The sequence below is a fragment of the Onychomys torridus genome, chromosome 9 (assembly GCF_903995425.1).
Source record: "Onychomys torridus chromosome 9, mOncTor1.1, whole genome shotgun sequence".
NCBI classification, from domain to species: Eukaryota; Metazoa; Chordata; class Mammalia; order Rodentia; family Cricetidae; genus Onychomys; species Onychomys torridus.
In genome coordinates, this window is record NC_050451.1 from 63,939,409 (window position 1) to 63,963,640 (window position 24,232).

Genomic DNA, 24,232 nt, shown 5'->3' on the forward strand with positions numbered 1-24,232 from the left:
CCACAGCTTGTGAGATGTTACCCTGAGCAGAACTAGATAAGGGAACTCACCCACAGCTTGTGAGATGTTACCATTGAGCAGAACTTGATAAGGGAACTCACCCACAGCTTGTGAGATGTTGCCCTGGGCAGAACTAGATAAGGGAACGCAGGTACTATTTCTTATAGACACGTCTATTCTTAAAGAGTCCACATGCATACTAAACACATGACAACAAAGTAGGAAGCAAAGATCTTTATTTTTAAAAATTTATTTATTAAAAACAGCAATTTCTAGCTAAATAATATAAAGCATTTAAATTAATTATTTCAAAGTATGTACACTCTGTATAAGTAAACGCTTGAAACTGTACAGATTTAAACAGATATTCATCCAGCAAACAAACTGGATCAGTACCACCTTCCCAGTACTTGGTAAGGTATTGAGTGTTTTCAGAAATAAAAAATCAAATCCCAAGAACAAGTGTCTCCAGGAGATCACGTCCTGCTCTGTACATCAGACTACTGAGTCACAGTGCTGTACAACAATTACGCCCTCACTTCTTTGGAAAGGCTATCTGAACACCAAATGTACATATAATACACAGAACTGGATATTACAGTTTGTCACATTAGACATGTACTAATATAGTAAGTACAATCTCCCTAACTCATTCATTTCATAGCAAAGAAAAATATGGACCCTCTTACCTTTGAGTTTCCCAAAATAGAGAGTAATATGCTCTACCAAGCAACGTCCACCACCAATTTAAACTGGGTTGAAAACAAGTGGCCTGTTGCATCAGGACGGGTCACCGACATGCACACTGTGCAGGAAGTTGCTCCTGTCTCTCCACCTTCCCTACTTCAGAGCCCTCAGCCTGTCGCACCCTCAAGTCTACAATGTGAGTAACCGAAGAAGCAATTTACAAGGCTACATCTACTGTAACACCAGGGTCTAAGCCAATCCAATCTCGAATTCAAAGAGGAATCTGTAGGAAAGTTCAGGGATGCTTATAGTCCTTTGACCCTTGACTGGTGTCCTATTTAAGGTATGGGCAGTGTTTGCCACACTTAGGTATTTGGCTGTGGCAGGACTGAGGATCCCAGAAAGCTGGTGTCTAGTATAACATAGGCAACCAAAGAGTATTCGCTTTATAAAGACTGACTGCAACCAAGGCCAACAGAAGGCCAGCAACTAAGCTCCACACCTGAGACCCACTCCTCAGAGACTTCCCTCTCTCCAGGATGTGCCCGACTTAAGAGCCCATCACTGGTGACTCCTCCTCACACACTGTGCCCATACTGGGAAGATCCGATACCTGAGACACACCTGTCTAGTGGGGAGAATGCAGTTCAGGACCTCACATGAGGCCTTGCCTTATTGCCACTGCCTCACATCGAGACCACAGGAAGAGGATAGCCTGAGTCTAGGAAAAGCAAGAGGTCTTCTTGGAAGCAACCAATCTACTCCCAGCTCAACCTCAAGACGGCAGGGAGAAGCACTGCATCAGGATAGAGAAGTAAGATTTTCCAAGTAGCAGTCACCGCGGACTGCCTGGTGGCTAATGCCTCGCAGTGTCCACAGGAGCAATTGTGACCAGCAGCTTTCCAGTTAGCTGAGTTCCTATGAAGTCCTTTACACTATTTATTGTAACCCACTTTTATTGCACGATCTCTGTGAAGGAACGTTTCACTGTGAACCCGTGGCCACCTCTTAGGCCTCTCCATTTCTGGAGACGGTCTCGATGAGGCAGCTACCCCTGCTGTCAATCTTTGGCATTTCAGTCTTCTGCCTCACTCGGGTTTCCTCCTGCAGGCAGCATTGAGCAGCACACCCGTGTTTCTCAGGAGCCATCCCACATAGGGGTCTTGGGCATCTTTGCGGCTGCAGGACTCCTCAGGTCTCTCCCATGGGACAGACCGTTGACACGCATGGTCCAATGGTACTATTTAGAAACTGACAGCAGGAGGTTCAGCTGAAAAGCAACAGAGAGGCCTGTGTTAGTTGCTCTATGGACTTTCACCCTCAGTCTCCAGTCCCAAAAGCACGAGGAAAGAAAAAGCCTGAGATTTTGACAGCCATGGGAGGCCCGGCAGGGAGTTACACTCCACTGCCAAATCCCCCCGTCACTGACAGTATACAATAAAGGCAATGGCAAAGCACTCCACAAACACAGAAGACGGAAGACAAGGACACACACTACTGCCACTGTTTTCTACCCAGTGATTTGGAAAGCACCACTGTAAGCTGAATTCTTTACATGATGATTTTATTAGTTTTGTTTATTTGTGCAAGGTATAGATAGCCCAGGCTAGCCCTAAACTCAACATCCCCCTGTCTCAGCTTCCTTAGTACTGGAATTTAAATGATCTTTAAAAAAGGGCAGAGACTCATGTTGTTTGGGCTAGCCTCAGACTCACTAGCTAGCTGAAGGTGAGCTTCGCTCTCTGATCCCCCCTCCCAGGTGTTCAGGTTAGGGGCAGGCACTCTGCAGGGCTGCAGGGTTCCTGTGGTGCTGGAGACTGACCCCAGGGCCTCCTGCACTTGAGGAAAGCAACCAACTGAGCGTCACCTCCAGCCTTCAGGTGACTTTTTCAGTGCTAGATGAGTTCTGGCTTACACACTAACTCTTTTCCTTACAGGTAAGAGACTTGTCATTCAGGCAATGTGCCAATAGGTGATGGAGGCCGGAGACTCCACAGCCAGACCTCTGTGGTCCCCCAGGCCATGGAGACCTGCAGTAAACAGCTGACTCCCCTTCTACATGGTAGCTGCTCTGGTTATTAGTAGTCACTTCATCTTCTCTACAACTGTGTACTTGTAGGAGAAAGGAGACAAAATCCCCTGGGCGGTTCCTGCTAGGAATGCAAACCCTGAAACCAGCTGTGTGAAAGAAACATGCAATCATCAGTCTTCAAGGGACCCTCCTAACCACCAGGCAGAGTAGCTTAAGGAGGTTTCCTTTTGTATTGAGGAGCACCAAGCAACATTCCCACTTCCTCTCAAAGGAAGGGCTGGAGGGAAGCTAAAAGTAAGAGGTTAAAACCATCAGAGAAGTCAGGAATGGGGTAAAGGATGCAAAGGAGCTTCTTCCATCATTCCTGTGTCTTTTCTGCTACCTGCTGGAGCTGCCATTTGGTTCTGGAATGCTCCCCAAAGGCCCATTTGTCCAAAGCTTGGTCCCAAGCCACTTAGTGCCAAAGAGGTGGCTGAACTTATAAGGAATGGGGCCCACAAGGAAGTCTCAAGTCTCTGAGAGAGGAGACCAGCTCCTTCCTCTTCCTTTTTGCTTCTTGGCCACAAGCAGAGAGCAGCTCAACTGCTTCTACCACATGCTTCTACCACAGCTGCCTCAAATGGCCCAGAAGCAATGAGGTCAACCAAGCATGGACTGGAGCCCACCAGCTATGCCCCAAACAGGCTCTGTCTGTCACAGTGATGGAGGACTGAGTAATACAACTGACTCTGATCATCCAGCTACTCCACACCTAGTCCCAAGCAATTCCCAACGACTACAGAATACAGACAATTAGACAGCTAAGATTCCGATTCCTAACCACTACAGTTGACCAAGCCTTCATCCTCAAACCTCTCATCCTCCTCCACTATTACTCCTTTCGCTCAGACAGAAAGCACTGTGACCAGCACCCCACATCCGTGCCACACATTTAGACTTCCTCTAACACCGCTGACCTTCTCTGTCTACTGCTCTGCTCTGCTACACTGCACTACACAACACTGCACTACTACACTATACTACTACACTGCACTACTACACTACACTACTAACCTACACTACTACATGACACTACTACACTACACTGCACTACTACACTACACTACACTACTACACTACACTACTACACTACACTACCACACTGCACTACCACACTGCACTGCACTACACTTCTACACTAATACTACACTACACTACACTAATTGCTTCTGAGACACATTCTCTACGCAACACCCCCCAGAACAGCACTAGAAAACAGAACATTCACCCTGTTCCACAATTCTGACTTGGGAACGACAAGATATTTTATATAATTCAAAGGCAAAATTAAGGCCAGCGAGGTGGCTCAGTGGGTAAAAGGTGCCTGTCACCAAACCCGAGGACCTAGGTGTGATCCCCAAGACCACACAATAAAAGGACTGTCTTGCCTAAGTTGTCCTCTGCACTCCACATACATGCTGTGATGTGCGCACGCACACAAAAAAAGGTAATTTAAAAATACTACAAAAATAAGGAAAAATAAATCAAAGTGGGGAAACTTTCTAAATATTACAGTAAGCCTAAATGGGCATTTCAAGTGACTTATTTTAAATTTAGAGGCTAGAGAGAAGACTCAGTGACTAATAGCACAGACTGCTCTTCCAGAAGACCTGAGTTCTATTCCCAGTACCCACATCAGATGGCTCACAACCACTCGTAACCCCAGAGGATCCAACACCCATGGCCTCTATAGGCACTCGTACACACACACACACACACACACACACACTTAAAAACAATTTTTAAAAGTTTAAAATTTTAACTAGGTGGTGGTGGAACTCGCTCGCCTTTAATCACAGCACTCGGGAGGCAGAGGCATGTGGATCTCTGAGTTTGAGGCCATCCTGGTCTACAGAGCCATTTCCAGGAAAGCCAGAGCTACACAGAGGAAACCTTGTGTCAAAAGAAAGGGAAAAAAAATTAAAGTTTTGACTGTAGGACACTAGTAACACCAGTAACTTTTCCCAATATGACCCCAACTATTCACATACACAGCTGGGAGGAATGAAGGAGGGAAGGAAGAAAGGAAGGAGGGAAGCAGGAAGTGAGGAAGGAAGGAAGGAAGGAAGGAAGGAAGGAAGGAAGGAAGGGAGGGAGGGAGGGAGGGAGGGAGGGAGGGAGGAAGGGAAAAGAAGGCTGGGAGAGATGGTTCAGTGGTTAAGAGCACTTGCTGCTCTTGTGGAGGATCCAAGTTTAGTTCCCAGCACCCACATTCTGTAGCTCACAAACACCACTTCAACTTGAGGCGACCCAATCACCCTCTTCTGGCCTCCACAGACACCTGCACACCCACACAGAGACCCAGACATACACAAATAATTTTAAAAATTTAAAAAGTAAATCTAAAAAAAAAAATTGAAAACCACATGCTGCAAAATGTGTGAGCCTTGAAGGTGCGCTGAGTGACAGACCCCAGTTAGGAAAGCCAGTGCACGACGCCACACGATGAAATGGCCAGAACAAGCAAATCCAGAGAGATGAAGGGAGAGCCCCGGGGAGAGGGAGGCTGGTGACTGTGAGCTGTGAGGGCTCTAAGGGAACTGTACTGAAAACGTTCCAGAGTCAGATGCTAGTGACGGCTGTCTTGTAAACATACTGAAAACTACTGCGCTCTACATTTTAGCAGGAGAATTTTGTGGTGTATGAACTGCATGTCACTAAAGAAGAATACAATTCTCCCCACAGCTTTTTTCCCTGTTACAGTAATAATATTCCTAGAAGTATCTACACTGGTGGTCTCACATCCTCCCCAACCTCTCCTCACACTTCTCTGAGCTCTCCTGACCACTAACCTGACCATTCCTGAGACTCTCTAGTCCTGAAGGCAAGAAATGAGTTATTCTCCAAACGCCAATCTACCCCTACTGCATAACAGGAGTCTGGTCAAAATTTCCTGGCTGAATTGAATAATGAAATGAATGCTGACACAAACTGAGCTCTAATTTAGATTTTGAAATTTAGAATGAAGAAAAACCACACAAGACAGGTCCAACATCGATTCTAATTGCTAAAATAAGTTCCATTTCAAGCACTTGTGTGCTGGCCTGTGTTTGGAACAGAGTGATTTGGCAAGCTGATGCACCGAGTCTTTCACAAACAGGTCATCCATTATCAGAATGGATTAAACAAGAAACTCAAACTCTAAAACCGTTCCCCAGAGTTAGACACAATTCAAAGTCTGAGTTCTTACTCACCAAAACAAAACAATGTAGAAGTGCTCAAATGTTATCTGCTCAAGGGAAATAAATAAGGGGCCTAAAGACTCAGAGGCCTGCAGTCTGTGGATACCTGTTCCATGGAGGGGCAAGCAATGATCTGGATGTCTTCAGGGCTGAACTCTTCCTTTAGCAGGGCATGGAACTTCTGGTAGACTTGCTGAATGTTATTCTTAGAAAGAAGGAGAGACCGTGTTAGGCAGCCCAGGGGATATATGCACACGTCATAAACAAGAAACGCTACCAGTATTAAATCATCCCAGTTCTCACCAAAATGAGTAGAGGAAATATATTTTTATGAGATTACCAAAGACATATAATTTGTACTTTAATATTTTACATGCTAGCACAACCTGATGAAGACTTATCAGATAATTTCTGGAAACATTAAATTCTCATATATCTTATCCCCCCAGAGCATAATAAGTCTTTGGCAATTTCTTACACAAAAGATAATAAAGTTTCAAGACACATAAAATACACTTAAAAAAAAATCAACCAATGCCTTGGGTAAAGCTGTGAACTCAACACGAACTGGAAGTTATGAGTCTTAAATCTACTCTGACACTTAATCCCTTGGTGGCTGTTACAAGTCATTTATTTCCTCTACTCCCCAGTAAAATGGGGCATAAATCCTGAAATGCTGCTCTCCCAAGTATTGGGTCACAGTGCAAAGTGCAGATCTGATTGGGTTTTTTTTGCTTATTTATTCATTTCTACTTTCAAAATTAATAAAAAACTTAAGAGGAAGTGAGCAAGGAATAAGATAGAAGCAGACAGACGTAGGCTTTGGAGCCTCTAAGATCACAGAAAGCATTAACATCAATAACATTCTGACATGTCTGTAGGAAGAGAAAATGACAAGAAGAAAGCACATTTTAGTCACCAACCAACAAGCTACCACACCACTCACCCTAACAGGCTTAAACAAGATGAACTCGGTGTCCTTATTGGACAAGTACAGTGACATGCTTCTCAATGTCAGAGGCAGCTTCGTTTTTATTGTCTTGTAAGCAGTGGCCACAAGGTCATTGATCTTTGCTGAAAAGAAATTACCCTTGTTAGTGTTACAAAGAAAAAGAAAAATTTCCATTTTAATTTAGAGGGAAATAGAAAAAATTATCAAAGATTTTTTTCCCCAAAATCTTTATTTTCCCAAAGAATCTGTTCCCTACATCTTGTTATTGATGCTACATACAAACTCAAAACCCAAGAACTAATGCAGCCAGAAGATCCCCCAGCATCATTCAGGACGTTCGCAGGCTCTGAAATTTGTGCCTTTGGAATGTGGAGGTAAAAGATGAGGTTTAGAACGTTACATTATTTGTAGAGAAACAGTAGGCGTGAGTTAGTAAGAAACAAGCCTCTCCATGTGCAGAGCTGACCCAGGCCCATTCAGAAGATGCTTATCTACACATGGTGAAGATGACTATGTACCCACTTATTACATTCTTAAACTTCTGGGCCAGACAGAAAATAAATTCCACATGTTTTTAAGTAAAGATCTATGCACCCCAAGTGTAGCATCTGGAAGGGCTATGTGGAAATAAGTGTAGTCAGCCATCTGCATGAAATATTTAAGAGGAAAAGATGATTCACAATTTCTAAAATGCTCAACCTCACTCAAAATTCAATACAAATTAAACCAATGAAATACTGGTAAAAGGATTTAGATTTCCATGTTGACAAAGCATAGAAAAATAAGTAAACAAACTCCAACATCCTTTGGTTAACATAAAAAATATTCAAAGGAAAACAAGTGAAAGAAAAAACTCCAAGCCAGACTCGATGGTGCACGCTTGCAATCCAGAGAGCACACATATATATATAATTTACTACAGAGCACATGGGACCCTAACTGAAACATTAACTACAGTCATTAGCAAAATGACTGAAGGATCACGGGGTGGTTAGGTGTTCTATGTACCCACAGTAGGACACCCCGGGATCAAAGAGCTGCAGAACAAGAGCCTTGTGTTCCATCTTAGTGAAAGATAAGGAGGATGATACAATCTCATGGGGACTACTGCAGCCTGTGTGTGCTGGTGTATATATACAAAAAACTCGGGGAAAGATGGTAAGGAGGACAATGATACAATCTCATGGGGACTACTGCAGCTGTGTGTGCTGGTGTATATATACAAACAACTCGGGGAAAGATGCTACAGCCACCGTTATCTTCAAGAGGACTAGTTTACATACACAGAGAATCGGGGCAATTTTTATATCATGTAAAAAACGTTTAATTGACGGAAGTTTAGGCAAAAACATGGTAGGAATGTCAATGCTCTCAGGAATTGCTCATTTTTCGTTAAATAAAGGAAGTCTCCTTCAAGGTCCTTCCTCCCTGGGTTCTGGCTCCATCATCACTGAAATACTTTCGGGGTCACTAAATCAGACCTCAAAGCTCTCAGTAACCACAAAGTAGGTGCAGAGGCTAGTGAACCCACTACCCACCAAACAGATGATCTCCTGGCTTCAGTTAACAAATTGACATTTAATTTATAACACATGACATAACCTCCCCAGAACCTGAGCTTAGGGCAGAAGGCCCAACAGTTTCTAGACTGCTCTCCCTTATCCACCTCAAGAGGCTCATAAATCTCTCTAACATTGAAGTGAGGGTGTTACTCACTACAGACCATGAAAACCAACCCCATACTTCCAAGGTGGCTGAAGGGGCAAAAGACATATTTACAAGATAGTGACCAATCCCATCAGGGAAGAATAATACACTAAATAACAAAACAGAAAGCCCTGTTCCAATCTATCTTGTTATCTAATGCTTTACTAATGGTAATTTGGGTACAAATGAAGCCACGATACCCCCAACATGGAACTGTTAGAATACCTTTTGAGAAAAATTACAGGCCCTACTTCAAGAGAAAGGACCTTTCCAGAAAGGAAAGAGCTACAGTCATCGATGCACTGGGTGCCTGGGCTTGGCTGCATTAACATGCTATGCCTGCTTGCCAATGTTCTCTATTTTAAGAAAGATGTATTGTCCCTCAGAGTTCCATTTACATGAACACTCCAAATACAATCCAGCTCCTACTTCTAAATAAGCACTGTAAGAGACTAAGACCTTAAGCCAAAGGCTAAAATGAATTCAAGAGAACGACCCCAAGACCACGCTGCCTAGGGACTGCTGTGTGCCCTAACTGTGAGGGGTCGGCAGCCAGCAATTAGAATTCCAACATTGGCAGTGGAAGATTGACTGCCTTTGGACAATAGGCTACTCTATCAAATACGCTTCCGTTTCTGTTGTTGTCTGCCTGTCTGTTTGTTTCTGTTTTTCAACACAGGGTTTCTCTGTGTAGCCCTGGCTGGCCTGAAACTTGCTCTGTGGACCAGGCTGAGGCTGGCCTCAAACTCCAAGTACTGGGATTAAAGGTGTCCCCCACCCCACTGGCCATGTTTTGTTTGTAAACACTGTCACTCTCAGATACGAGACAAGTGTTTGACACAATGGAAAGATAGATGCACTGTCTCCGCCATGGTCACCACATGCGCAGAAGCACATCTTCATTGCACACACAAAGGACCTTGAGACAAAACTGTCTCCCTCCAAAAACAACTGAGAGCTGGCTACATTCTAATTGGGGGTGAGAGGGGAGTTGTTTTGGGTTTTTCCAGACAGGGTTTCTCTGTGTAGTTTTGGTGCCTACCCTGGATCTCACTCTGTAGACCAGGTTGGCCTCAAACTCACAGAGATCTGCCTGGCTTTGCCTCCTGAGTGCTGGAATTAAAGGTGTGCACCACCACCCAAGTAAGCTATCTAATTTTTTTATGCTAAAGGCTTTTTCTTTTTGGCAGGTAGAGGAGGTCTCCAGTGTTAGGCACTAGACATTTAGAGACACATCCCTTTGGGTTAATTTTAGCACATTTTTAAATGACATTTTCAGTTACCATTAGCCAGAATAAATTTTGTTACATTATATTTCTGGCCATCCCATGACCCATATTTTGAAATTGAGACAGTGGTGAAGGAACAGCGTCTTTCTAAGTTGGAGGTCTGCTTCTTGAGAGATCCAAAGACTGCCTCTGGCTTCCTGTCCGTAGGGACTGGCAGCTGCAGGTACCTAACTGGAATCACCTTTATAATACCATTGCTTTTCTGTGGAGTAAGAGTGCCACGTCTGTTAGGTCTGCCTTTCCTTTGAATAGGGATGGTACAGTTGCATGCAGGTGATGTTTAAAGTCCATACAGTTTGGGGAGGGTTATAATGGTGGTTACCTGTGGGAGAAGGCCTGGTTTGCAGTAGAGAATAAGAGGTACTTTTCACTTCACACTTCTCACAGGTCAAATTTTAATGTCATCTAAACATTCTGATTGGATCTGTCCCATCTCAGGGTTTTTAGTCATAAATGCTTTGGGTTAATCTGAAGTTGGAGTAAGAAGTAGCTAGCACTGTCTCTTAGGAAGATGTGTACATCTTCACCACCATCTCAATTTCAAAATATGGGTCATGGGATGGCCAGAAATATAATGTAACAAAATTTATTCTGGCTAATGGTAACTGAAAATGTCATTTAAAAATGTGCTAAAAATAACCCAAAGGGGTGTGACTCTAAATGTGTAGTGCCTAACACTGGAGACCCCCTCCACCTGTCAAAAAGGAAAAGCCTTTAGCATAAAAAATTTACATTCATGGAAGAGAGTGACTGGAAATATCTCAAGTGAATGGCAAGTAAGGCAGTGAACTACTGCCAAATCCAGCTGACTCCTTCATTTTTACACATTTTCCCCAAACACTCTAAACTGTCAACAGAGGATGTAACTTGGAGAAAAATAAGGAAGAAACTAGTGGCCCAACATTTCTTCGAGTGCTGAAAATGAGTGCATTCCCTTCATCACTCCTGTGTGGCATGGCACCATGTTCCTGCGGAAGCTCAAACCCAGCAACAGAGAGTGCACCAAGTCCGCGGACTCAAAGCACCACGGAAGAAGTCATGCTTTGTTTTTAACTGAGCAAACTTCCAAACCTCCTCCCCTCTGGAAATGAACGTTTGTCAGATGCAAGCAGTGCTGGCCAAGTCAGCCCTGTCATCCCCAAGCTGAATCTGGCTTTACCCCACATCTAGTAACCCAAAGCAAGCAGGAACCCATGTCCCAGATGTCACAGAGAGGGCTACACATACCCAAATTAGGAACATCCTAAAAGAAGAATTCCAAGAAAGTAAAATCCGGATACCTGGTTGAGCCCAAGGCTGCTGTGAGAGGGTGTATTTGGGGCCTCCCTGACTGGCCATGGTTTTTAATGCTGACACCTAGTAGAGGAAATAAAAGCAGAGGTTTCATTTCATCAATGGCAAATAAACAAGAACTGCTCTCAATACACAGCACTATTTAAACCTATTAAATACAGCATACTGGTAATCCCATACACAATCCTAGCAAAACTGCATAGACCCTCACAAACTTTTATAGCTGGACTTTTTTTTTTTTTTTTTAAATAAAACTCTTGTGATTTTAAAGCATGTGTTATTCTGGGAAGAAAAACAAACAAAAACAAAACAACAATAACCTATCAAGCATTCTGCCTAAGACCTTTCAGGACAGGAATCTCTGAAAGAATTTCACCAAAAAAACCCAATCCCTCCTAGAAAGACCACTGTGCTAATACTGAGTCATTATCATTGGGAAAGGGTCACCCATAACTGCATGAGAAGCTCCTCACAAGGACTTTCCCCCTTCATAGGCATAGAAAATGTCATTAAAACAAACAGCAACCAGGCTAGACGAGACCTGGAGTTTACACCTGTAATTCCAGCTTCTGGGGCAGGATGTTCTCTTCTAGGAATGCACACAAATGGCATTCATTCTCACAGACACAGGCACATAGACACAAAGACACACACACACACACACACACACACACACACACACACATACACACACACACACACAAGAATTTCAGTTGGGCATGGTAGATGCACCTGCAGAGTCAGCATCTGGGAAGCTAAGGAATAAAGTACAAGAGTTTGAAGCCAGCCTGGGCTACATAGTGAGACCCTATCTCAACACACAACAAAAAACCCAAGGTTTTCAAGTACCATTGCAAGGCATACTTGGCCAATATATGCTGAAGATACAGACTTAGAAGCCACTTTTATATTTTTCATTCTGCTGAAGCAGCAGAAGAAATAAATACAAATATGTCAACCTAGGTGTTAGATAGGAAACTCGACAGGAATAAACATAAACTACTTTTTTTGGGGGGTGGGGGTTGGCTTGAGACAGGGTTTCTCGGTGTAGCTGTCCTAGAACTCACTCTGTAGATCAGCTAGCCTCGAACTCAGAGATCTGCCTGCCTCTGCCTCCTGAGTGCTAGGATTAAAGGCATGTACCACCGCCCAGTACATGAACTACTTTTTAATAGATAGACATGGGGCAAAGGTCCAAACCACTAGAAAGACTGAAACATTAACTCCAACTTTCCCATAAGGGCAAACTATTCTGACAAAGGGCAGGCAGAGCAGCATCCAAACATTAACTGAGGTCTCCTTTACCTTCTCTCTAGTTCTGCCTTGTCTCTACTTCTACTCTAGAAAAATCCAGACCTTTGCTCTGATGGCCCCATTGCACACCTCATCTCTACCCCCTTCCACTCAATTTCTTCATGCTTTATTTCTATTGTTGAAATGCAGCTTTTAAAAATAAATTATAAATGGCTAAATGTGGTGGCACATACCTTTAATCCCAGCACTCAGGAGGCAGAGGAACCCACATTTCTGTGAATTCCAGGCCAAACTGGTCTATATTGTGAGTCCTAGACTAGCCAGGGCTACATGAGACCTTGTCGCAAATAAGTACATATAAATTAATTAAAATAAATTACATACATTATTATAAATTAGACAGTGCTAATGGAAAAATGAACTTTCCCGTGTAAATATACTCGCGTATTCACTTATAAAAATGGGAACACAATGTCCATAACTTTTTCTAGTAGCTATGCTCTAGACCTTTTTCTAGCCCCGAAAGTTTTGTTTTAATAATAACCACTGCTGACTACTACTCCACTGACTGCTCTAGGATCTCACTAATTCTCTAATAACTTAACTTGGGCTTTTTTAAAAAAGAAAAACAACAGCATCATACTATATAGATCAGGTGGGCCTGAAGCGCACTCTGTAACCCAGGCTGAGACTGGATCCACGGTCTTCCTCCATTTTTAGTTAGGGTTTCTGTTGCTCTGAAGCAACACCATGACCTCAGCAACTCTTATGAAGAAAGCATTTACCTGGGGCCTTGCTTACAGTTTCAAAGGGTTAGTCCATGATCATCATTGTGGGACATGGTGGCAGGCAGGCAGACATGGCACTAGAGAAGGAGCTGTGAGCCACATCCTGATCCACAGACAGCAAGCAGAGAGAGCAAGACACTGAATCTGGTGTGGGCTTTTGAGACCTCAAAGCCCACCCCCAGAGCCACACTTCCTCCAGCAAGGCCACACCCATCAATAAGGCCACAACTCCTAATCCTTCTAATCCTTTCCAATAGTGCCACTCCTGGTGACTAAACATTCCAATTTATGAGCTTATGGGGGCCATTCTTACTCACACCACCATGTCCTCCCTCAGTGTGTGCCACCATGCCTGGCCAGCTGTTTGTTTAAAACCACAGAGACTTCTACATTCACCCTGTTTACTATCTGCATAATTCACTTCTCGTTAAGTCAAATCAAGGCTCGTTTCTTCAGAAGTTCCCCTAGCTCTGCAGAAGCAATCCCTCCTAACAAAGAAGGCCAGAGACAGAAAGGAAGAAGAGCTTTCCTCAACCAACTCATCTCTTACAGAGCCTGGAGATGAGTGCAGACCACGCTCCCCTACCTCACTGCTATACGCACTTTAATGTTGATGCAGTTTATATCTGGATTTCCCTACCAGGTTACAATTTCTTGACTGCAAGAATTAAATTTATATGGTCAAATTCTACTATATGTACTACATTAAGAAAAATCTTGGGCTGGAGAGATGGCTCAGAGGTTAAGAGCACTGACTGCTCTTCCAGAGGTCCTGAGTTCAATTCCCAGCAACTACATGGTGGCTCACAACCACCTGTAATGAGATCTGGTACCCTCTTCTGGTCTGCAGTCATACATGCTGTATACATAATAAATAAATAAATCTAAAAAAAAAAAAAAGAAAGAAAAGAAAAATCTTAACTTATACATACCAAGGAAACTAACAATATTTCAGAGGGAATGATAAAAATATACTTACAAAATTTTATCAAACAAAAAAATGGAAAGCTTTTGCCTGTGAGTTTTAGCAAAGGACAGCTCCACCAGAAGGAAATACTACAGTGCAGTCATATATACATATATATATATATATATATATATATATGTTCATATATTGCGCATATAAATGATGGAAAACAGAAAGCTCCTTCAGAATGCCCTGATTTATACTTTCCTGATTAAAAAAAAAAACTTCAGTTCAGTTCCATCTTCTTTTACTATAGCTTTTCTGAGGAGCTTTACAATCACAAAAATCCTTACACACTGTCTTATGCAGTCCTCATGACAGCCTCAGATAGCGCGGATGGTTGCTGCAGCTTTCAGCAAGAGGCTTGAGAGGGAGACTGGAAGCCACCGCCTTGCTGGTAATTTCAGTTGGGAGGTGGCAGACAAGGGTCCAGGCCCACACAGCTCACCCAACTCCAAGTCACTGTAGTGGTTTGAAAGGAAATGGCCCCCATAGGGAGTGGCCTGTTAGGAGGTGTGGCTTTGTTGGAGTAGGCATGGCCTTGCTGGAGGAACTGTGTCACTGTGGATGGAGGTGGGCTTTGAGGTCTCAGATGCTCAAACCACGCCTGGTGAGACAGTTCTCTTCCTATTGCCTGGGATCAAGATGTCTGCCTGCATGCCACCATGCCCTGCCATGACGATAGTGGATTAACCCTTAGAAACTGTAAGCAAGGCCTCGATTACATGCTTTCCTTTATAAGAGTTGCCATGGTCATGGTGTCTCTTCACAGAAATAGAAACCCTAACTAAGACGGAAATTGGTACCAGGGACTTGGGTATTATTGTAATAGGTTTGATCATGCTTTTGTTTGAAGGACTATGGATGGACCTTGGGACTGTGGATTAGAAAAGCAGCTGAATGCTTTAAGTGCTGCTTAACGGGCCATACTAGTAGGAGCATGGAAGACAGTGGTGCTGAGTGTGATTTGAACTGTGGGTGCCTGGCTCAAGAGGTTTTCTTTTTGCCCATGTCCAAAGAGCATGCCTGAGGCTAAAGTGAAGAGATTTGGATTAATTTAGTTTGGAAGATGAAATCTCAGAAAAGTCTAGTATAGACTCTGTCCTGTGGTTATGGGTGTTGACTGTAATGAAGATGTATAAAGAAAAAGTGCAAACTGAGCAAGGAAAAAAATACGAAATCTACAATTTGAAGAGAAAAGGAACACCAAGAAGTGGAATGGAACTAAGTCCTATATTCAAGGAGATAAACAGATTAAGAAGTGAGATAAAGGGACCTCAGGGCAAGATCCCACCCAGCTAAGTTTAAAGAAAATCTTAGAGCTGGGTGTGGTCCACACCTTTAATCCCAGCACTCCTGAAGCAGAGACAGGATCTCTGAGTTTGAAGCCAGCAAATTCCAGAACAGCCAAGCTCAGGCAGTAAAGGAAATGATGGAAAACTGAAGGCTGTTTAACAATGTAATTAAATGAGGGGCCATGTTCCAGCCCCAGCAAAAGCAGAACTTGGCAGCTTCAGCCATGTGGTTCCGGCTTTAGGGTCAAGGAAAGAAATAAGAAGTTATGGAACCTTTCTCCATGACTAAAGTAAGCTGCTAAGGCCAGGCATGTGTCAGGAGTGTCTCTGAATGGAGGCCTAGAGAGGCCATTGGGTGAAGCTGTGAAGTTGAAGTGTGGATTACATTGGAGACCCCAAGATATTAGAGATGCCAGAGCTATGGGAAACCTGCCAAGGAAAGTTGCTAACAGGGGATGGAACCAGCCCAAGAGAAAGAAGTGTGTTGCAGTCAACAAAGCTGAAAGGAGTTGGAGATCTAAGGAGTGTTTTGACATCAGACATGGAGATGCAGAGTTTGGAATTTGCCCAGCTGATTTTCAGTCTTGCTTTGGGGTCCAGTATTTCCTCATTCCCTACGTTTTGGAATGGTAAAGTATATCCTGTGCCAGTACATATTGGAAATATGTGATCTGTTTTTTTATTTTGATTTTATAGGGGATTACAGTTATGACTCTCAGAAGAGACTTTGAACTTTAGACTTTTAAATAAGTTTGGGATTGTTATATGAGACTATGGGGACTTTTGAAGTTGGACTAAATGCAAATGCATCTCTGCATTATGATAGGGCTACAAGCCTATGGGGCAGGAGTGGAATGTGGTTTGGAAGGAAATGGCCCCCATAGGAAGCAGCATTACTAGGAGGTGTGGCTTTGTTGGAGTAAGTGTGGCCTTGCTGGAGGAAAGACCACTGTAGTGGTGGTCTTTGAGGTCTCCTATCCTCAAGCTACTTCCACTGTCACAGTTCACGTCCTGTTCTCGGAGGATCAAGATAAAGAACCCTCAGCTCCTTCTCCAGCACCATGTCTGCCTGCCACCATGCTTCCTACCTATGAAGATAATGGACTAAACCTCTGAAACTTTAAGCCAGTCCCAATTAAATGTTTTCCTTTATAAGGAGTTGTCATGGCCACAGTGTCTCTTCACAGCAATAGAAACCCTAACTAAAACAGTCCTATACTTTTCCTACACCTACAAGGACTCAAAGTCCTATTTAATAGTTTCAAGCAACATGTATACCATAGTAGTATAAAATAAGAAAAATGTATTGCAGTTCTTAAAGCCTTAAAGAAAATAATTTGAACCAAGTATTTTCATACATATATCTATCTCAACATTTACCACAGTATTTATTCTCTTGGGTCAGCTATATTTTTTGAGAAAAAGTTGTTTTTCCAGGGGCAATGTGATGGTTATTTTTACTTTTCAACTTGATGGAATTGAGAATCACTTGAGAGACTGGCCTCTGGACATGCCTGTGAGGAGTTACCTTAACTGAGTTAACTGATGTGGAAAGACCTACTCATTGTGGATAGTACCATTCCCTGGGCTGGGATCCTAGACTATCTGAAAAAGAAAGTGAGAGCTGAGCACAAGTAATCTTCACTCTCTGCTTCTTGACTGCAGACACAATGTGACCAGCTGCCTCTGCATACAGTGCGATGTCTTCTCTGTCATGATGGACTGTAACCTTGAACCTCCTCCCTTCATTAGCTTTTTTGAGGGTATTCTATCGAGTCAACAGAACAGTTAAGACAGGCAGAAAATTGGACCAGAAGAACATATATGTTATAATATATATTGCTTTATATATTCTTATATAGATGAGAATATGTTATATATGATATATATTCTTCTGCTTCATTTATATATTTATATTATACATACACATCTTACATAAATATGTGTATGTGTACATATATGTATATATGTGTATGTGTTTATGGTGTGTGTGTGTGTGTGTGTGTGTGTGTGTGTGTGTGCGCGCGCGCGCGCGCACATGCCCCAGCAGGCAACCTTGGGAGTCATTCCTTGTCCTATACTTTATTTTTCTCAGGAAAAACTATCAGATCAAAAATCAAGAAGGAACACAGTTGAACAAAATACAAAAAGGTTTATCCCACATACAACTGATGATTCAAAACTTCATTTCTCAATCTGTGAAAGCCACTTCCCTAAGTTATTCTGGGTCCAGGGATATGATAACGACTCAAGAAAATCATGAGTTTGGGGCCAGCCTGGTCTATAGAGTTCCAGGACAGCCAAGGCTACACAGAGAAACCCTGTCTTGAGAAAAGAAAAGAAAGAGAGAGAGAGAGAGAGAGAGAGTGCATCAAGAAATGAAGCACTCATCAGGGTCTCAGGAAAGGAGTGTACAAGCACAGGCTGGTCTGTAGCTGGTGAAGGGGACCATCTACAGCTCATGAAGGGACTGGACTCACATCTACACAGTCAGACTCAAAGTCAAGCCTCCTGAATACTAAAAATGTCCTCTATGGACAGCATGGTTTGTTTTGTTGTACCAACCTATATCTGCATTTTTCGAATGAGCCTGAACACAGAAGCAAGCTGAGGACATATTGTTAATGAGGCTATATTCAAATGGCACATATTCAAATCAACAAACAGAACTATAAACACTGGTTAGTTAGTAGAGTGTTTGCCCTAGCATACACAAGGCCCTGAGTTGTGGGGTAGCACATGCCTGCAATCTAAGCTGAGCTCTTGGGAGATACTGGCAGGAGAGGCAGAAATTCAAGGTCATCCTTGGCTATTTCAGAAGTTCAAGGCCAACCTGAACTTAAGACCCTGTCTCAAAAAAATAGAAATAGAAAGAAACTGTGACTGCCGCCACACAGATCCCAAACAGGAGGCAAAGGGACAGATCGCAGCAAACTGAGAGTCCCAACCAGCACAGAGAACAGAACACACCAAGCAAGGCTCAGCTATAACCAGCTCTGCAGTATTAGAGCTTCTTCAAAATTACATGCTGTGAAGCTCACATTCCGAGCTGCAAACCAGCTTTTGTGATAACTTCCCTAGAAAAGACATGGTAAGAGCCAGACTTACTCTCCCTCCACTATGCTCTCACAACTCAAAAGCAAGCTAGGAAAGAAAGAAAGGATTAGGAAGTCTGCACCTTTGTCATAAACTCCTCCAGTTGCTCTACAAACAGCTTGGTCTGCTGCTGAATGAACTGCTCACAGGCTGACTTCAGGTGACGGTCTACATCCTTCTTAGAGTCCAGGTAATGTTCTCTGATCTCAGGAGTCCCCTGAAAAAGAAAAGACAATTTCCTTCTGTTTGCAAGTGCCTAGAAATTACCAGACATGTAAAGAATATTATTTAGCTCCCACCACCAATGAAACAGAGTCCTTCTCACCTCCAACAAGAACTCTATCAAGGCATTGTTGCTATTCAGCCTAAAAAATCTTGGAACAGTCATAGGGTTCAGGATTTTAAATGCTGCATCTGTGAAACAAAATTACTCATCCAATGAACAGGTACAGGTTCAAAGAGAAGCCCTGGGAAACAGCAGCTCTCTACTGCTGCAAGCCAGGAAGTATTCATCTTCACTAGGTCCCCATCAGGAAGGGCTGAGTGAGATGAACACCAATGATGACTATACATATGCCCACACAGTCATTTCCAAAAGTCACAGTTATAAAATTACCATTAATCATAGTGATCTATTTATAGAAAGAATGATGAACAGGATAATACATAGAATTGCAATGCTTTGCCTTTAGATGTCAAGTAGAATTTTTTAAAAATTCACATACTTACCCAGCTCCTTTATGATCTTGGCTGGCACAGAAATTTATTTACTTGAATGACAGTTAATAAACAAATGTGTCAGTCAAGAGGAAAACACCAAGAGGACATATTTACCTTAACCTCCAGACTAACTAGAATCTCTGAGAGTACTGACTGAGGTCTCATTGATGTTCAAATGCAATAAGATTTACCATTAGTCATGACAGGTTAGAGGCTTAAAAGTTAAGATAGGAAGTATTACTAAGTGACAGCTTTCAAAAGACTATGGCTTTGCTTTTTCCAGGCTAAAAAAAGCAAAGCACACACCGCTCCCAACCCTGCTCTGTAAGCATATGCCACGGTCCTAAGTACTGCCTGGACCTGGGGCTTAATGAAAAGGAACCTCTGTCAGATTCAGTACTCAGGAGAGACTGTTCACAGTGAACACAGCCGAGTCACCAACCACATGGTAGATTCAAATGACCTTCATAATACGGTAGGGAAAGAAATCCTGCCAAAATCTTAGTCTATTTCATTTTCTCACATTTCAGCAGACTTCGAGCAGAACCAAGTAGCAGCAACATCCAGATTAGAAAGAAATGAAAGGGAACAACCATGCTGCATCCTATCACCCAGATAAAGACCATCAGCAGCCACAAGCTCCACGCAGTTCAAAGCCCCATTCTCATACCTCACACCAAGAGAAAAGAGTCAACCGGGGAGCCAGGGGAAGAAGCTCCTTGTGCAAATATGCTTTTAAAGACACTGGGCATTCTTTAAAAGCAAAGCCCAGAAAACCTGAATCCCATTTAAAAGTAAAAAGAGCCAATTACATGAATAATACCACAGCTTTACAGATCCAAACAGCATTTACTGTGATGACCATATGACAGTGTTAGGAGAAACACAGGGCCACCTGCTTTCACAGGACTCATCAGGAGATCAACACGGACTCAGCGGAGGTAAATCAAGTCCTCACTTTCAGATAACCACGGGGATAAGGGAGCTAAAAGCCTGCTATCTTTGGGATTCGTTATTAGGCATTTCTGAATCACAGAACACAGAAAATAATTAGGGTCACTATTCCTTCAATTACCTCAAGATTAAGAGGAAAGTTAATTCATTACACAAATGAATGCTTAAGGAATAAGGGCTTAAATGTCTGAAAATCATTAAGGAAAAAACAGCTTACAAAAATCTGCAAGAGAAACAAATAATATTTATGGTGTGTCCTTAACTATTTACAATCAAGAGCTCAGACTGTATGTATTCTGATCTCTTAAAAAGCTATTAATTCGAGGCTGGAGAGATGGCTCAATGGTTAAGAGCACTGACTGTTCTTCCAGAGGACCTTAGTTCAATTCCCAGTACCCACATGGCAGCTCACAACTGTCTGTAATTCCAATTCCAGGGGACCTGACACCCATGGCAAAACACCAATGAACATTTAAAAAAAAAAAAAAATCTGTTAATTCGGAAACAAATAATTAGGAGAAATGAAACATCTTTTCCAAGATGAGTCAAAATCCTACATATTTCACATCGCCTTGCTTAACAATAAGCATCTCCATCTTGATGTTACCTTAAGCACAGACACGTATCTTTGTATTCATCGCCATTCTTAATGATCTTGGTAACCAATGAAGGTACCATGACAACGCCACTGTGCTCCTTTTACACAGGAGGAAGATGGGCCATGGGAGTTAACCACCCCTCAGTTCAAGGTTATGCAAGAATCAGGAATGAAACCTGACTCTCAGACACTTAGGTAGACCCCAACTTGCTGACACATGCTATTTATCTTATAAGTGTTTATGACAGTGATTTTCATCTTTTAGTAGCTTATGGTAATATGTGGAAGGGCCCAGGAGATTTAAACTGTATTATACATGGCAATGTTCAGATATAGCTCCTTTCATAAAGAAAATACAACAAATTAGAAGGAATTAGGATACCAACAGCTCAGTTTAGTATGAATAAGTAACATTTAGCAAGCAAAGCATGCAAAAGAAATTGCAGATGAACATAAAATAAACCTGTAGCCTGTGCTGACACACCTGGACAGGTCAAACACACCCAACTGTGCCAGCCAGGACAACAAAGTACCTCTAGTTTTCTTGAGGTCCAGGGAAATTTCCTTAATGGTGAATTCAGTGTGAAATGGAGCAATTTGTTCTCGAAGAATCAAAAGGTGCTTAATTAAGAAAAGTTGTCCATCAATCTGAGTCTAAATTATAAGACAAAAGAAATGAATATTATCACAGATTAAATCAAACTTGGAGCATATAAAATACATTATCACTCAACATTAACTCCATGCAGATTTACAGCGTTGAGGGGCCAATACTCTGCTGCACAATAAACTCTCTCTAGATCACCATGTCAAAGTTCTCTAGAAACTTCTTACTTCACACTCTGACCATTATCACTTGCTCTACTTAAGGAATCCAAGGGAGCAAACCCACAAAGGCTAGGAAGAGAAATCAAGCCTGGTAAGGTGGCGCAGAGGTAAAAAGATGCTGCCACCTAAGGGCTGCCCTGAGCAGCAGAATCACTCAAAGATGAGTCTGAATCCGCTTGCTCACAGCCTTCTAGATTCTCTGAGGAGGACGTTTGTCCCCATTTGCCCACATGGTTTTGATATCTAGAACATGAGTATAAAATGGACTGGCATCCCCACCCTGGATTACCTGCCACCCACAGAGCACTGGCTGTCCCTACTCTGCTGTCTCAGGACTGTCTGCGACAGCCCTGTGACATAAGTGGAGCCCTCAGAGCTCTGAAGAGCTCTGACGAAGGCCCAGAACAACAATTACAGGCCTCACAATAGAATTTTGTATATTAATAAAGCAAGGCTGCTTTTCAAGGTGCAACTTTATTTTGAAAACATTTCTAATAAAGTTATCCTTCATAAGCAGTCTAAAAGGATTCATAAGCAAAGTGGCAGCTCCTCAATCTTTCTTTCCACCAACTTCTGGTAGATACAATCATTGTCAGAGCAACATGTGCAAGGGAAACTCACTTAGCTGCAGAACACAGCGGCAGATAAATATGAAATGCTGTACATTTTAAATACTTGTTCTACTTATAAAAGGACAAGTTTGACAGCAAGAAAATGCGTCACTTAGACTTCATTTACTTTATTAAAGCTGTTGTAACTCAAGAAAGTAGTATCATGTTAATTTAGTACAGACTAGGTGTTCAATTCATCTGTAATGAAATTTACCTTAAAAAAAAAAAAAAAAAAAAAAAAAAAACCTAAAAAAATCTCCTAAGTTGAAAGGCAAAAACTATACAGTCTCAGCCACAGAAACAAGCAAGCTAACCATGCTTACCAAGCAGAGGGTTTCCCAGACACACCCAAACCCTTCTGACATGCAGGAGCAACGACATAAAGGACAGTGACCTCCAGGTAATGAGGACAGAGGCTCAGGGGCTTCAAGGAGAAGACAATGTGGAGAGGCCACAGCACGTGACTGCCTCTTCAATTAAGTCAGTCTCCCTACTAAGCTGAGACACATGCTCACTGTGCAGACCCTGCGCATACTAAAGAAATGTGGAGGAACAAGGGCAGGGATCGCCTCGTCCCCACTTCCTTCATGATGTTTTTGCTGCATAAAGCCACAGTCTGCATCTTCTTCTTATGTTCTCCTTTTCTGTCTGAATGCAGTCAGGAAACCTTTACTGTTTCAGTCTGTAAATTCTGTAGCTGTGTAATACCCCATCATTCAGAATATGACCCAGTTTACTTAACCATCTCCCCAGTGATCTCAGGCATGAGTCCTCATAAAAATGTGAGCGAAGAGACTTGCAGACATTATTTAAACCGTAACTCTGCCTGTCTAGAACTTGTTCCATGCTCTCTCAAATGCCATTCACAAATGGAGAAAGAAGCAGCGCTTTTCTGCTAACAAGACAGCAGATCCTTTATCAGGAGGTTTTCTCAATTATCTAAAGTTTTGAAGTTAGAAATCGAATTTGTAAATCTGGAATTCATAGGCTTGAACACTGTAAACAATGGTAAAATTCTGGCTATAAGTGATACCTCTCTGCAGGCAACGGGCACTCTAGGGAGAGCCTAGTAGGGCAACACTACTGCCCACGCTCTATTTTCTGAAAAGGCTGAGGAGAAGCACAACCAGAAGTTTCCAGCCCCACAGCCCATGCTGATTACCAACCATAGCCATGGCAACTACTTTAAGTCACACAACCCAAGGACCATAACTACCTGTCCTCAAAGCTAACTGGCTGATTTCCTCGAGGTGAGACCATGAGACTATTTAAACCACTGTAGGGATGGCTGGGCACAATGGTGAACACCTTTAATCCCAGCACTCAAGAGTGTGAGGTCAGCCTGGTCTACAAAGTGAGTTCCAGGACAGTCAGTTACACAGAGAAACTCTGTTTCAAAAACAAAACAAAACGAAGAAACCTGGAGGGACAATGCTGTTTCCTTGAACACACTTTCTTGGCATTCTGGGGAGATAGCAGTGCCATTTCCTCATCCTCATCCTTCGGCATCAGACCCTCAGTACCATTCTGGCACATGAGGAAAGTATACTACTTTCTTTGTGCAGTCTTAAGAGAGCACTAGGATGAAATACCAGTTTCCTTCAAAATTCACTCCTAAACAAACAGATCTTACTGCCAAGTGGCTTTAAATTCCTATGGTTCTAAATAGATGGCATACTGCACAATTCTGTTATAGATAATAAGATTTCACCTAACACTTCATCAAACCTTGTTTTTGCTGATAGATTCTGATGCTCCTAGCAAGGACTGTATGCAGGCAGACAATGCTTCTTGTGATAATCCTTGGAACACCGCCCTCTGGTGGAAGAAGAGAGAAACGTCAGCCCACAGCCATTCACAAAACAAAAAAAGGAAAATGTAAAGCCATAAAGGAAAAACAAAAAAACAAACAAACAAAAAAACAATGTTTACATCCCTTC

At 42.5% G+C, this 24,232-nt stretch overlaps 1 protein-coding gene across 1 annotated transcript in view; it reads right to left on the minus strand.

Annotated features, from left to right (window-relative positions):
- Positions 1 to 219: 219 nt before the first annotated feature.
- Positions 220 to 24,232, minus strand: part of Cog3 (component of oligomeric golgi complex 3) — a 59,248-nt gene continuing 35,235 nt past the window's right edge. The window contains exons 16-23 of the mRNA XM_036199069.1: positions 24,021 to 24,110; positions 21,387 to 21,507; positions 18,907 to 18,995; positions 18,664 to 18,798; positions 11,169 to 11,244; positions 6,887 to 7,014; positions 6,047 to 6,145; positions 220 to 1,957 (exon numbers count right to left, since the gene is read on the minus strand). Coding sequence (XP_036054962.1) covers positions 1,928 to 1,957; positions 6,047 to 6,145; positions 6,887 to 7,014; positions 11,169 to 11,244; positions 18,664 to 18,798; positions 18,907 to 18,995; positions 21,387 to 21,507; positions 24,021 to 24,110 — 768 coding nt within the window. The 3' untranslated portion in view covers positions 220 to 1,927. The remainder of the gene's footprint in view (positions 1,958 to 6,046; positions 6,146 to 6,886; positions 7,015 to 11,168; positions 11,245 to 18,663; positions 18,799 to 18,906; positions 18,996 to 21,386; positions 21,508 to 24,020; positions 24,111 to 24,232) is intronic.